The sequence below is a fragment of the Monodelphis domestica genome, chromosome 2, assembly GCF_027887165.1.
Source record: "Monodelphis domestica isolate mMonDom1 chromosome 2, mMonDom1.pri, whole genome shotgun sequence".
In the NCBI taxonomy this organism is placed as follows: Eukaryota; Metazoa; Chordata; class Mammalia; order Didelphimorphia; family Didelphidae; genus Monodelphis; species Monodelphis domestica.
Window position 1 is genome coordinate 42,762,860 of NC_077228.1, and position 16,012 is coordinate 42,778,871.

Below are 16,012 nucleotides of genomic sequence, written 5' to 3' on the forward strand. Positions count from 1 at the left end.
AAATGAAATTTGTATCGTGAGTATAAAACTATTATTACAAATATTATGTTTATTCTTTTAAATTTATTAATCAATAAACATTTATTAAACACACACATATGCAAAAGAACTCTGGTAGCAAACAATAAGGACTTGATTCAAACCAGGAACTTGTGACTGTACAGGTTTGGGATTTGAACCAAGTCCCCGCACGGGAGATTAGCAGGGCAGAAGGTGCAGAAGTTTAAAGGAGGACAAGGTTATAGATTGCTTACCATGTTCCACGTAGCCTGGCACATACATAGCTCGGCTCTGCTGTGATCTCATGCCAAGCCTGGCTGTCTTGTTTCTTGCCTGTACCCGTACTTTTAAACTGTATCTGCCATTTTCATGATAGCTTGTGAAATATCTTGAGTAGATGCCGTCATTTTTGATGGTATCAGCACCTAGATACAGCAACATAAAGATCAAAACCAAAGGCAAATGCTCTCTGTTTGTGGGCAAGAGTAATGTCAAGAATAGAGAGACACAATTTCTGTCTTAATGACCCTGTAGAAACCTTATCAGGAGCCCCGGGCATTAATTAATCATAATTGACATATAGAGTACTGGAAAGTTTGCAGAACTCTTTCCATATATTATCTCATTTGGGTTTCACATCAACCCTCTGAGGGAGGTGCTACAGATATTATTCTTCCCATCTGACAGATGGGAAAACAGACACTGAGAGTTTAATTGGTTTGCCCACAGTCACATAGCTTGCAAGAATCAGAAGCAATATTTAAACCCATTTCCACCTTGATGCCAAGTCCAGTCTCCTATCCACAATTCCATTCTCCCTCTCAATTAAGATAAAAATATTTTTCAATTTGAAGTTCCTTGAAAAATAATAATTTATTGGATTTTTAAAAATGCATTTATGGTCCAAATCTGGCCTCAGAAATTCCTAGCTGTATGACCTTGGGCAAGTCATTTAATTTCAATTACTTAGTCTTTACTGTTTTTCTGCCTTGTAATTAATTTTAGTTTCAATTCCAAGATAGGTGGCAAATTTTTTAAAATGTGTTTATGTCTGGTTCCAAGTCTAGTCTAGCTCTAACAGGAACAATTTCAAAAAATTATTGAAAAAATAAAATCCAGGCTTAGAACTTCAGCAATGGAGCTCACAGTTCAAATGGAATCTGAAGCTCCGAGTTGTTAAGGAGCCTGCTCAACACCACACAGTGAGTCAATGGCCAAGCTATGACTAGAATCCAGATCTCCTGACTCAATCTTTTTTCCTACCATACCACAGATTTACACAGTAGCAATTAATAGCCTATTTTTTCAAAGTGGTTTAGAAGTTTATCTAGGATTCCTGTTACCTGCTCCATTGTCCCAGAGCTCTAAGGTCTCTTGCAATCCACTTTCTGTTTCTATAATGGCCATCACATCTACTCCAAGAACAGGCAAAAATCCTTGACTAACTTGAGCATAAATAGTCATTGGATTAGGAAAATGGCCTGTACTTTGGCTCACGTGCACAGTTGCAATCACTGGGAGGACAACAGGACTTTTTGCTCGAGTGGTCACGGTCAGGGCTATGTCTTCGGGGGAGTTATTTTCATTTCGAAGTTTGTAAATCCAGTTTCCTGTCTGAAAGTCAAAATGAGATATTTCATACATTTATTTTGAAATTTTGAATATTCTTTGTCCTTCCTTTTTGTCCCCTTTTGGATAAATGCATTTGGCAATTTGAGAACTATTCATCATTTCTGCATGACCTATGACAGAGGGCTGGATCAATAGATTTCTTTTTTTTTTTTTAATCCTTACCTTCCATGTTGGAGTCAATACTGTATATTGGTTCCAAGGCAGAAGAGTGGTAAGGGCTAGGAAATGGGGGTCAAGTGACTAGCTCAGGGTCACACAGATGGGAAGTGTCTGAGGCCAGGTTTGAACCCAGGACCTCCCATCTCTAGACTTGGCTCTCAATCCACTGAGCCATCCAGCTGCCCCCTGAAAAGGACTTTCTTGTTCAGTCAGCCTCATATGCTATGCTTTGAAATAGGGATGGGGTCTGTGATTTCACTGACTGAGGAAACCTTCTCTGCAACTTAGAGACCTTGCTAGAACACTAAGAGGTTCAGTGACATGCTTAGGGCTGCACAGATGGAAGTTTTCAAAGGTGGGATTTGAACCTATATTTTCCAAGCTTTTACATAAGCTTTCTCTGTTTCCACTATCTTGCCTCTTCGGGGCATATAGACCAGAATGGCACTACTGGTTGTGGGGATACCATGAAGCATTCTGTGGGAAAGAGGCACTCCTCAGAATGACAGAGTCTTGCCCTGGCAGCAGCCCTATATTCAGATCCCCTCTGAGCAAGCTGGTGGGTTGCTGGAGTGGTTCATGCTTCTATGTTTGTTCATGACCTCCTGTAGAAGGTTCAACCTGGAGTCAGAAGACCTGGGTCCTTTGACACCCAGGTGACTTGGGTAGTCACTAACTTCTCTGTGCCTCAGTCTCCTCATTCTTAAAATGAAGGGGCTGGACTTGGTGACCGCTTCCAAATAGAAATCTGCGATCCCATAAATTCTTGGTGTCTTTTATATTTTCAGTAGGCAAAATAAAAGTCCTATCCTCCCCAGTGGCCATATCATATACTGGGTGCCTAGGCAAGAGGTGGAGACCTTGGTTCCTACATTTAAGAAAACCATGCCATGAGCTAGACCTATTTTTTAAAATTAACTCTGAGTGGGGAGGGGGCACAATAGCAAAAAAGAATCAGACTCCTAGGATCTACCCTAGTTCATACGGGGCCCAAAGTATTTGGAGAGCCCCAGACCGTAGGTTATATGTGGACTTTTATAGAGAGAATTGGGGAATTTGAGTTCGAAGAGACCTAATAGTCTACTCATCTCTCCAACCTGTACTTGAACAAAGATCCCCTCCACAATATTCAAACCAAAATTCATTCAATCTTTGGGAACTTCCATTGAGAGGTTAGCCACTACCTCCCAGGGTAGCTCATTCCAATCCCGAGCAGGTCTCACAATTTGAAAGTTCTTCCTTTAATATCTTTCTCTGTAACTTCTCAGTACTCTTAATTCTTCCTTTAAGGGGACAAACAAAACAAACTGAATCCTTCTGCTGCATGACATGTCTTCAAATACTTGAAGCCTGCCATTATTTTCCTCCTTCCTGCTCTCCTACCTGGCCAAAATTTCCTCTTTATTAAATTAAATATCAGTAGTTTCTACCATTGATTCTCACATGGCAGATTCTCTGACCCTTTCTCCTCTGGACAAGACTGTGACTTTTAAATGTCTTTTCTGGACTGTGGTCCCTAGAAGTACATCCAATTCTCCCTCTTTCATAGAAGTAATGAAAGAAAGTAGGATGGGAGGGAGGAAGGAAGAAAGGAAAGGATGGAGGAAGAAAGGAAGGAAGGGAAGAAAGGATAGAAGAAGAAAGGAAGAGGGAAAGAAAGGAAGGGCAGAAAGCAGGCAAGAAGGAAAGAAGAGAAGAAAGGAAGGAAGAAAAAAGTACTTATTAAGTGTCCACTATGTGCCAAGCACTGTGCTAAATGCTTTGAGAATATCTCATTTAGTATCACAATACAAATCTATGAGGTATGTATTATTATTATTATTTATATTTTACAGAGTAGGAAACCAAGGCAGATAGCATTCAAGTGACTTGCCTAGCTAGTAAATGTCTGAGACTGTACTTGAACTCATGTCTTCCTTATAGCTCTAACTCCTGTACTACCTTGCTGCTAAAGTCCACTTGTATTCTAAGGCAAAGTATAGCAGTTATCATTTCCTATATTCCAGAAACCACTGTCTTTCTCCCCAACAGAATCTAGTATCACATTGGCTTTGGGGAGGTCACCACATGACACTGATGATTCAAGTTTAGCTCAGTTTTTACTAAAACTTCAGTATATTTTTCATATAAGCTGTCAGCCAGTTATGCCTTCTTTATCTGTACCTGTGAAGTTGATTTTTTAAACTTGGTGGTAGGAATGAATTTTACCATTCATCTCTCTTAACTCTAATGTCAGAGGAAGTGTGGTGTAGTGTGCAGAGGGCTGACTTAGAAGTTGAAGTCCTGCCTCTGACATAAGCTGGATGCAGCCTCGGTGCCTGCCCCAGGTGAAATCATCAGAGGATAAGCTGCTTATGTGCATCAGTGGAGAAAGTTCTCACACCAGGAGTTCTCCACGCTGATGAAATAACAAGTCTAGACCAAAAAAGCTCTCCCAAATATAGTAAATATATTTGGCTCATCATTCTAGCCTATTGAAATAATTTAGATGAACTCTGTCATCCAACACAACAGCTGTCCTTTAGAGCTTTGTGTGACCTGCACATTTGACAAGGATACCTTCTAGACTTTCATTCATGTCATTGATCAGGGTGGTAATCAGCCTATTATTGATCAAGGACCTAAGCAATACAAAACCCAATACTTACAGCAACTTCATCCCAATTGGGCATTCACCATTTGGACCCAGACATCTATGCAGTTCTGAGCCACCCCACCTGTAATAGAATCTTTTGTACACAAGAAAAGCTAGTTTTCAAAAGATTGTATTTCAGTTTATCATTCATTGACTCAGTTTGAAGCCAGAGCTACTGAAGACTGAGGGTAGAGAATTCTCTACACAAAAAGCTTCGGGGCACAGTCAAATAAGTCAACACCCCAAATTTGATAGTTTTATGAGTGGAAACGCCATTACAGAAGATGTCTGCTCATCCACTTTGCAGCTACCCCCTAAGTATGCCTTTGATTTTCAGCTGAAACCACTTCTCTGTGTTGTCTCCTCCATTAGAATGGGCTACTTAGCAAAAGGAAAGTTTTGGTTTCTTATTTGCTTCCCCATTACTTAGTGGAGTCTTTCATACAAGATCAGCAAATTACTTCTTTATTCATCTCTTAATTCATTTACACCCTTTCCTTTATTTTTTTAGTTTGGGGAAAATAAGGAAATATTTAGGAAATTAGAGAAGTCTTGGAATTTGTACCTCTGCAGGATCTGGTATTTGGAGACGAGCAGCCTTATTGTTATCCTTATCAGTTGAAAAATCTGCATTATGGTATTCCTTTCCTTTGGGGTCTTGAAGATAGATTTTGGGAATGCTCTGTGTCCATGTGATAACAAAGAAAGTATCATTTCCAACGGTACTATCCACAACTACTGTGCCATTCATCCACTCCTTGAATTTGAGTGTTGAACCTTTGCTTTCAAGCTTTTACAGGAATGAACAAAAAAAAGTAATGGTTGATGTTAATAAAATTTAATATTTAGTTATTTCAAGGTAATTTTTAAAATTCCATTTTAGGATTCAAAGGTACCATACCTAGTATAATTGTTTCGAACATTTTTTGTCAATCCAGAGCATAAATGATATTGTCAAATATTAATGAGTTATGAGATCAGGATTACATGAGATGTCTGGTAAAACTCTTTGTAAATTGCAAAGGATTAAATGAATGGAAATTATGATCAATAGTGATATTGATAATAATAAGCTTATGCTAATTCTTCAAGGATTTGTGTTTTATCTTCTCTAACACAAATCATAGCCCTTCTACCACTTAGAAGATTATCTTAGTGAGTTGCTCTGCCCAAAAAACTCATCTTGTTACAACTTTCTTGCAGCCAACCTCCTGGTTCTAACTGTCTCTAAATTTAGCTAGCCTGGTCCTCAGGCAACAAATATAGACAATCACTGTGCTCAGACCAAAACGCCTCTGGGTGTATGTTCCTTTGCAAAGCCAGGATCACCTCCATGCCACAATGTGACATTGGAGTAGGTCTTCCAAGGAAGAAAGTATTTTTATTGTAATGAGGGTCTGATCCATCAGTAGACCCAATGGGTTTCCTAAGATGTTACATGGAGGACACCGGGGAGCTACTTCTGGTAGAATTGTAAGGACTGGATGGAACATGGATGGATATTTGGCAGTTGTTTCTGGTTGGCCTACCACATGGGTGAGAGGAGTCTGGTTCCATTAGTTCAACATCTTCAAAAACACCTGAGTTAACATAGACCATATGTTTTTTCAAAATTCACCTCTGAAGGATTAAGGTGACTCCTTTAACCAAACTGAAAGGGAAAAAAACTGTGGGAGCCTCCCCTATCTTCCCCCTTGGTCATTTAATATATCCCTGTCTCCTCAGTGATCCTGGGCCTTTGGCCATTGGTCTTTCCATTAGATATTTTCTGTTCTGGATGCTGGGAGTAGAGTCTCCAGATTGAGAAAGGAACATGAGGCACAGGGCTCCAAGAGTTCAGGAATATATAGACTGAGTATTACAACTAGCCCATCAACAACACCTTGAGAAACAAGAGTTCATAACTACAGCCCAGCTTTGTGAACTTGCTAGGACAAACACCATGAAGAAACTGAGTTATGAGTAAGTTATGAGCCTCATCTTCTCTTCCCCTCCTCCACCAAGTGACCAAAATGGGATTATAATAACTAACATTTATATACCACTTAATATGAGACACTGGGCTAAGCATTTTACAATTATTATCTTACTGTGAAGTAAATATCCCTTTGTACTGCCATCCTGTGTTAAGTGACTAAATGAAACTGGGTTGCTTATTGTTAGACCTCTTATATAGGAGGAACCCAACCAATGGGGACTTGGTCCTATGTAAGCAAAAGAGATACCCCAATCCCCCAGGACAGCCTAGAATAGTGAGGGATGCCTGCCCCTAAGACATGTCCACTTTGCATTATATATGGCCAAAGGAGGAACAACCATGGTAAAGAGGTAAAACAAGTCTGCCTCAGAATCAAGAAGTCCTTGAGTTTCAGTCCTGCCTCTGACACTTGCCAGTTTTGTGGCCCTGGAAAATCCATAACCTCTCCCAATGCTCTAAGCAGTTCTTCCAAAGCTATAAATCGTGGGCAAGACTTAATCTGCACCTACAGCAATTTCATGATCCCACCTTCCTTACACACAAATTAAATAAAAAAAAACTATTCAACAGCAAATAAGATAACATATAAAACATTTGATCAAGAATTTCTTTCCTCAAATCAAAAGTATATAGTCACAGCACTTAAAAATTTTTTTATGATGAATTGTTAGAATCGAAAAAGCAAAGAATTTTCTTGGAACACAAACCTGAATAGCCTGTTGAAAGAGGTTGCCACTTCTGGATTTCATTCTGCTGAAAGCATCAATGAAGTTGTTCATATTTGCTGAGGAAGTGACTTTATAGCCTCCTGAAGTGGAATTATCTTGTTAGTAATAATAATAATAATAATAATAACTGCCATTTACATAATGCTTGAAAGTTTGAAAAAACACTTTACAAATGTTATCTCCGTTTATCCTTACAACAATCATCAGAAGTAACTACATTCCACATTGAGATTTTCTCCATTGCAGTTTTGATATATCATAGGTTGAGACCAAAGTGGGATAACAATAATTACTCACATTTATAGAGCATTTTCTAGGAGGCACTCTGCTTAGCATTTTAAAATTAAATGGGAATTTGGGGGGAGTTTTACAGAAGATGCTGATAAAAGGAAAGGCTAGAAGACAACATAGAAAAAAGTTTAGGAATTCAGAAATGCATACTTAACCCAAATTTTACAATAAGGTACTGTAAATACCTTATTATAAAGAAAAAACATTCAGACAGGATACGTGCACTATTATTATTCCCCTTTTATAGGTGAGGCAAACATAATAAATGGCTTGCCCAGGTTCATACAGCTAGTAACTTTCTGAAACTGGATTCGAACTTAGGTCATCCTGACTCCAGGTCCGGTACCTAGCCAGCTAGCCACCTTATTTTCCCACAGCAATATATTTATTTTTGTTAATTAAAGGAAACATTTAATTGTGAAAAAATCAACAGGGGTACGAGGGAGACAGAGGATTTAGGGAGAAAATGGCTAGGTTTTTGCACATCAGAGAGGGGAAAGATGTTCTCTTGCCTTCAACACAGGGTTATAGTTCTGGGATCTGAGGCTCACACAGTGAGTTTGCAGTGGTACGGTTTCTTGTAGATCTGACAGTCTAGACGTGTCTTACTGTGTGAAGTACAGGAATTCTGAACCAACCCTCCAGGATCTTAAGGGACTTTCAAAGAACCACTGTGTCAGATGCAATCCCTACAGTGACCCCAAATCTAGAAGGCAGAAGAAAGAGGGAGAAAGAAAGAATAGGTAAGGGGAAAGAAGAAGAAGAGAGGACCACAAAGAGAAGAAAGAAGAGAGGCATCAATGAAGGAGGCAAATAAGTGATTGAAGATGTAGGAGAACCAGGTTGGCATGATGTCATGGAAAAATAGTGGATGGAGACCCAAGATTAGAGACAGGAGGACTTGAGTTCAGATTTAACATCAGACACTTCCTAGCTGTGTACCATTGCCTAGCCCTTATTGCACTTTCTGCCTTGGAACCAATACACAATATTGATTCTAAGATGGAAGGTAAAAGTTAAAAAAACAAGAAAGGGCAGAAATAAAATGAACTAGGATAAGGAAGAATATAGTGATAAGAAAATGAAGGCTGTGAATATAACATTATACTTAGCAGTACATTGAATTTTACTTCTTTAAAAACTTATAAATTGTGCCCACACTTAAATAGTTTAGGAAATGAGCAAATACAACATACATCAAAATATTAACATTTTACTAAAAGCTCTATTTGTTATTGTGAGCCAGTTGTAAGAGAAATACTGACAAGTTTATTTTACTTGCTAATGAACTTTCCAGGTTCACTTCCTATCAAATAAAGGTATTTCCAGGATATGTTCTACCTGTCATAATTGACAGCTTCTCTAGCTCTTTGGCAGCATCTGGTCCCAAAGCAACAGTGTGAATCACGGCTCCACTTTGTTTGACCTCATTAAAACAAGTGCTAATGTCATGGTCTTCTCCATCTGTTAGTAAAACTATTTCAGAACCGGAAGTACTTCTGCTACTTTGGGTAATTACCTGAAAGTGAAACACCAGGGATTAATTATGGAATTATGGAATTAATTATGGAACTCTGAGCCAGGTCAGTCCTAGGCACCAGCCTCAAATGGGATAATTTTTGTAAAGCCCTTAGCAGAGGGCTTGGCATGTAGTAGGCACTTTATAGATAGTCATTCCTTCCCTTCTCTCTCCATGATGAGGCATTTTGCCATCCTGCCATTCTAGGTTAATTTCCATGGTCCATATTGGTGGAAGGTGTGCTGACCTGCTGATAGATACCATAGCTATCATGTTTAAATCATTTTTTTGTCCCTCTAAGCCCCCAATTATCCTCCCATGAAAGAAACAAGGACACATTCAAGTTTGGGAGGGGAAAGCCCTAGATGAAGTTCTGAATCTTAGGATGGAAGCAGAAGATAGCAACTTGTAGAGAATTTGGGATGTCATCATTTTGTCTAGGAAACCAGCAATTCTGGGAGGTGATAGGGAAGCAGGACCATTGAAGTGACAGAGTGGGCAGTAATGGGGAAAGCCATGGCCAGAATCTGCCTGGTTCCTGGTTAGTTGCACCATCTCTGCTATTTGCTCCTGTAAAATCAGTCTTCCATAGTGTAGTAGAAATAATAATAGATTTGAAACCTGAGTTTGAGTGTCAATTACTTCCATAAAATGAAGCGATTTGGACTAGATAATCTCTAAGGGCTTTTCTAGCCCCAATCTTATGCTGTAAGGTAACAAACTCTAAAATAAAAGGAAGATGTTCTCTTGACTTGTTATAGGAAAAAGCCCCAAACTTGTCATAAGAAATATTCTTTATTGCTTTTCCCTCCTGTATTTTTGAACATTTGTAATCTTGTTGAATTGATTGATCAAATCAGCATCACATATCATTTTAAATCTCTGTTATGTCCTTCTCTGACGGTGTGTCTCAAATAATCCACTGGGCTAGGCTGACTCCAGTCTTGCCTCCCTTTTCTCTCTGGCCAGTTCCTTGCTAGTCATCTTGCCTCAAAAACAAGAAATTATGCCTTGGAAGATTTGATCCTTTCATCTCTGGAATTTTCTTCTTGGGGATCCATTGTCTTGACCAAGGAGTGTCTTTCTTGGTTCATAATTTCAGGATAGACCAATTCAAAATATTCCTTATTTGTGCTACCAGTATCCAGCACCATGCCTGGTATACAGCAGGAAACTGAAAAAGCTACTCCAGCTACCTCCTTATTAGCCACCTTGCTGCTGTTAACATTCCCTTCATTACAACCCCTCCTCTACTCCCACCCCATTCTAGAACTAGAACAAGTCACTACCATCATTACTATTGGCAATGATAAATCAACCTATTTCTTTTTGGCTCCACTCACCATGTCTATGACTTTCCAAATCACAGTGCCATTTCCTGGCCACTATTCCCCTTTACACATGTTCTTCCATATTAGAATGTACAGCTGGTCCTGATTAGTATCAATAATGAATCCTGTGAAGTGGTTATATTACTTGAATTCACACTGTATATTTCCAAGGAGCTTCCATTACAAACGAATGCTTTTCCTTTTGGTTCTGACCAAACATCATATTTTGCATATTTTACATATTTAACTTCAAATAGTATGAATTCAAATACATATGACTTATTAAGGGGGTTCACACTGATTGGGACTTATCTGTAAATTCCTTGAGGGCAAGGACTGTTGGTGGGTTTTTGGTTTTATATTTCTATTGTTTAATATAGTGCTTGGCACATAGTAAGTATAATAAAAGTTTTTTAAAATTTTTATTCATTCCTTTGTTCATTTTAAATATGATTTGATAAATCCCATGTAGCAATAAAACTGAACTGATGTCACTGAAGTTGTAGAATCGTCTTTTCTGGAGCTCTTTAAGAATATCATAGATATTTACCAGAGTATGTTTGATTTCCTTCAGTTATTGCTTGGAATATTCAGATGTCCACTGATTTTTCCTCCAACTGAAGTAAGTTTAGTTTGAGATATGGTAACCTTCTGTCTTATTATATAGGAATATTATAAATTTCTCAAACCAACATCTTGACCCACCCCACCCCAGATATTTATGCTTCAGGAAGTGGCAACAACAATAATAACTCATATTTATATAGTACTTTAGAGCAGTGGTGTTGAAGTCAAATAGAAACGAGAATCTCTAATCTGCACATAAGGATTCCTGCAGACTGCAGAAGGACTTAAGAAATGTGATCTATGTTCTACTGCACTTTTATTTATTTTATTAATTATTTCCCTGTTATGCTTTAATCTGGTTCTGTCACATTTTGGAGTGTTATGGGCAGCAATGCACATTTTTGACACTTCTTCTGTAGAGGTTTACAAGAGGTTCTCCACATTCCAAGATGGCACATACATCATCATATCTTTCTAATGAATGAGACCTAGAGAGTCTAAGTGACTTGTCCTGGTTACATAGCCAGTGTTCCAAGAGGGCTCAAGTCCAGTGCTTTTAGCTCTAAGGCAACTGCTCTTTCCACCATAGCACAAGTGGTCACTGAATTGATCATTCTTCCTGGTCTAGGTCGCTCCTACAAAAGGAACTTGTAATATCCAGAAGACATGGAAAGAACAACTCACAGCTTGAAAGGAAGTGTGTCCTAGTGAGTGAGTGCATGCATAGAGCATTGAACCTGGAATCAGGAAGACCAGGGTTTTAATCCTATTTCTGCTTCTGAGTAGCTCAGTGATGGAGTCTAAATCACTTAATCTCTTTTGGGCTTCAGTTTCCACTTCTTCAAAATTAAGGGGTTGAATGAGAAGACCTCATTGGGGTCCCTTAGATGTCTAGATCTATGATCTCAAAACAATTCCTAGAGATGCCCCAGCTTTGCAGGAAAGAAAAGATTCTTTCCCTCACAAGTGACCTATGCTAAGTCCCAATATTTCTAAATTCTATATCCAAAGAGAAATACCCCAGCTCAAAGATAATTAGACAGCACATATTACAACAAATAGAAAATAATATTTGGACAAAACATTTTTGAGTCTCTTTTACCTGGAATCCTGCTTTGAGTCCCCCGCAGATTGAAGTTCCACCATCAGCATTTTTAGGCAGATTCCTGATGATTTCTTGGGTTGCATTTTCATGGATTATTTGTGTTAGATTATTTTGGATCTTAGCAACATTGTCGAATGTGACCATTCCAACCCAAGATCCCTTTTCAACAATTTGAATTAGGTACAATTTAGCTGCCTCAAATAGATTAGGGAGTCGGAGACCCTGGGTTTAAAAAAGAAAAGAATGTGTTAAAACTTCTTTTGGTTTATAATCACTAGGGTCAGAAATCAATGAATCAGCAAGTATTTATTAAGTGCCAACAATGTCGAGAGCCAGTAAACATTTATTAAATGCCTACTATGCACTAAACATTAGCTAGGCATAGGTAATAGAAACGATTACAAAAATAAAACAGTTCTTTCTCCCAAAGAGTTTATATTCTATCGTAGAGGGATTCAGTGAAGGAGAAAATAAGTGTTTTTTAAGTGCCCACTAAGTTACAAGCATTGTGCTAATAGTATTACAAGTATCTCATTTGATCCTTACAACAATCTTAGGAGACGGGTGCTATCATTATCCTCATTTCACAATTGAGGAAACTGAGGAAAGAGAGAAGTGACTTCCCCAAGGTTGTCCATCTATTAAGTGTCTGAGGCTTCAACTGAACTCAAATCTTGCTGACTCTAGGATCATGCTCTCCTCATTACAGCACTTAGCTACCAGGGGAGACAATATGCTCATATAAAAATGTATACAAAGTTATGTAAAAGAAAAATGCATTAATTTGGGGAACATCAGAGGAGTATTATTAATGTCTCCCCTCTTAATTCAGGTCGGTTATTGGGATGAAGTGAGGTACTATCAAGTCACTGAATATTTAACAAAAGAGGAGGTTTACTTTCCCTGGACACAGCAAGGATACGTAACAAGGACACAATTGGATGATGCTCTCTTAGTATTCATATTGAATTGTGGCTGGTCGGCAGGGCAGAATAATGTGATGATACTCCTGGATTTGAGAAATCCATCCAGTCCAAGAGAATTGTGGTTGAGACTGTTTTATGCCCTTTGATGACCAGGAATTTATATCAGTAAATCTAGGTAAGTCAAATTCTAGGGACAGTTTTGTCATAAAACTATAACACATTGTCTGGGGTCAGGAGGAAGGAAAGATGCTGCAAAAGGAAAGCTGAGGCCAATCAGGTCCTGGGGTGGCTCTGTTTTCTTTTACAGAAAGCCTCCCCATGAAGAATGTTGTTGTATCATGTTGGTCCTATCTTGAGGAGGTAGATACTCACCAGATCAGAAAAAGATATGATACTCTAGAAGACAACCCTTTTTACTCTATAATTTCAGCCCTGAGGTCTCTGTTGTCTTGATTGGTGAATGCTTCTCATCATCCACTATATATGGGGGTCCTAGCCTTGCCTCATTTTACACCCTGCCCATTCATTCCTCCCCTTCCTGAGCTCTTCTCATTGTCCTTGGCAGACCAGGAGCCAGAATGAAATTGATGTTGCCATTGCTATAGCAAAGAGAGTCAATCTACTTTTCTGAGGCTTCACTTGCTATACCATTGACTTTTCCTGACCTCCATTCCCCTGTGTGTTTTGTGTTTTGTATCCCTCTATTAGGCCATCATCCCCACACTGGCCATACTGTCATCCCTTCCCCATCTATACTCTTAGAGAACTAGTTCAATTCCACCTGGTCTTCTTCTCTTGAGTCTCTCGCCTCCTTGTTCTTTGACCAGTCTTGCTTTTCCAAGCCTCAGCCATGGATTATTCCCACCATCCACTCTTTTCACTCCTGACTGGATCCACGACAAATTAGATTACCTTTATTGGAGCCCTTTCTGATGGAGGGCAATCCTTTTACATCTCCCTTTTTGACTCACTATCCTTTCATAACAGACTTAAAAACCTTTTCACACCTCCTCAAACCTCCATAGTTCTACCATCTTCTCCCTTCTTGTCTGAGAACCTTGCCCCATATTTCAATGAAATAGAAAATAGCTTTTCAACTGCCATAGTACAGAGTACTGGGCTAGAATTCAGGAAGACTTGAGGTCAAATCTGTCTTCACACACTTATTAGTTGTGTGCCAAGTCACTTACTTTCTATTTTTCTGTTTCCAAAATAGAGATAATAATAGAACCTACTTCCCAGGCTTATTGTGGGGGTCAAATGAGATAATACCTATAACATGCTTAGTACTCTGCCTGGAACTTAGCAAATGCTATATAAATGCTAGCTATTGTTATAATTGGAGATGGGAATGGAAAGCTGCTCCAGTATCTTTGCCAAGAAAACCTCAAATAGTCATGAAGAGTCAGACAGGATTGAAGATAACTAAACAATAACAAAATTATTATTATTGTTATTATTATTACTATTGAAAAATTGAGGTCCTTATCCAAGGATTCCTTCTTCTTCCCTCCTCCTCTCATATCACCTAATGCCTTTTGCCACTATTTCCACCTTCATCCTGGTTTCATGTAATGAAGTGGCCCTTATTCTTGCCAAGGCAAACCCTACTTCAGACAAAAGCAGTCTTATTCCATCCTGACTTCTCTGCTAGTCATCCCAATTCTTTCCCTTCTTTTCCATCTCCCTCTAGTGCCTACAAACATTTCCATCTCACCTCCATTTTCAAAACAACCAAACCCTTACTTGATCCAATCATCCCTTCTAATGATTGTCTCTTATATTTTGTGGCTAAACTCCTTAAGAAGACTTTCTATGATAAGCACCTATACTTCTTTTCCTCTTACTCTTTTCTTACTCCTACAGTTTGGCTTCCAACTTCATTCAACTGTAACTTCTTTTTCTAAAATTACAACAGCCTCTTAATCACTAACTATCATGGTCTTTTCTCAGTCCTCACTCATCCTTTAGGAGTTCTCTGAAGCTTCCATACTGTCAGTTGCCCTCTTCTTTTCTCTGGGTTTTTGGGACACTTTTCTTTTGGTTCTCCTACCTGTTTAAAGGCTCTTTCTCAGCCTTCCTTGATGGATGTTCATCCTGGTCATTCTAACTGTGGATGATCCCAATAGGTCTGTCATAGGCTTTCATTCAATTTTTATCTCTATGCTGATGATTCTAACATCTACTTATCCAGTCCTAACCTTTTCCCTAACCTCCAGCCTCACATCTGACAGAAACAAACCAAGTTTGGGGTCTAAGAAATTAGGCAAAGGTCCAACGTTTGGAAATAATATTCTAGGTCTAAGGACAAAAGCTGGGAAAACATCTCCCCTAGAGTCAAAATATCTTAGGAAATGGCACAGATGGCCAGAAAAACAATCTTGAGAAAAATATGTTTTTGTACCCATTTAACTGTGAACTTGCTGAACCCCACATGTACTCACGCTCCCGCTGCTCCCTCATTCCTATGGTTTTTTCCTTTACAAACCCTGCCCCTATTCAATAAACTTAGTTGTCATTAGCTATCAGCTATGCAACCCTTCTGACCCCAAAGGTTCTAATCTCTCTAGTCTTTATTTCTCGCTCCTACCTAAGGGACCCTCCACCCCTGGTCTGAGCCTTTGGGCTGTCTCCCCCCTTGGGATCTAACAACATCAACTGCCAATTAACCATCTAAAACTGGATCTTTCAGGTTGTTAGTCATTTCAATTATGTCTGACTCTTTTGGACTCCATTTGGGGTTTTCTTAGCAAAGATAGTGGAGTGTTTTGCCATTTCCTTCTCCAGCTCATTTTACAGATGAGGAAACTGAGGTGACCAGAGTTAAATGCTTTGCCCAGGGACTCATAGCTAGTAAGAGTCTGAGGCCAAATTTGAACTTAGGCGGAATCTTCCTGATTCTAGTCCCAACATTCTATTTACTAGACTAACTGGCTGCCCTCATAAACATGTTAAATTCAATATGTCCAAGACTGAGTCCATTGTCTTTTCCCCCAAACCCTCCCCTATTCTGAATTCCCTACTGTGATGGAGGGTACCATCATCCTTTTAGCCATCCAGGATTGTAAACTGTACATCATCCTTGACTCCTCATTCTCTCTCATCCATTATATATTCAATCTATTACTAAGGAAGACTGGT

At 39.0% G+C, this 16,012-nt stretch overlaps 1 protein-coding gene across 1 annotated transcript in view; it reads right to left on the minus strand.

Moving 5' to 3' along the window:
* The window catches only part of LOC100009933 (calcium-activated chloride channel regulator 1-like), a 36,925-nt gene that overhangs the window by 7,214 nt on the left and 13,699 nt on the right, over positions 1–16,012 (minus strand). The window contains exons 7-12 of the mRNA XM_056815387.1: positions 11,943–12,140; positions 8,765–8,942; positions 7,112–7,212; positions 4,992–5,216; positions 1,344–1,614; positions 255–425 (exon numbers count right to left, since the gene is read on the minus strand). Of these exons, the coding sequence (XP_056671365.1) occupies positions 255–425; positions 1,344–1,614; positions 4,992–5,216; positions 7,112–7,212; positions 8,765–8,942; positions 11,943–12,140 (1,144 nt within the window). The remainder of the gene's footprint in view (positions 1–254; positions 426–1,343; positions 1,615–4,991; positions 5,217–7,111; positions 7,213–8,764; positions 8,943–11,942; positions 12,141–16,012) is intronic.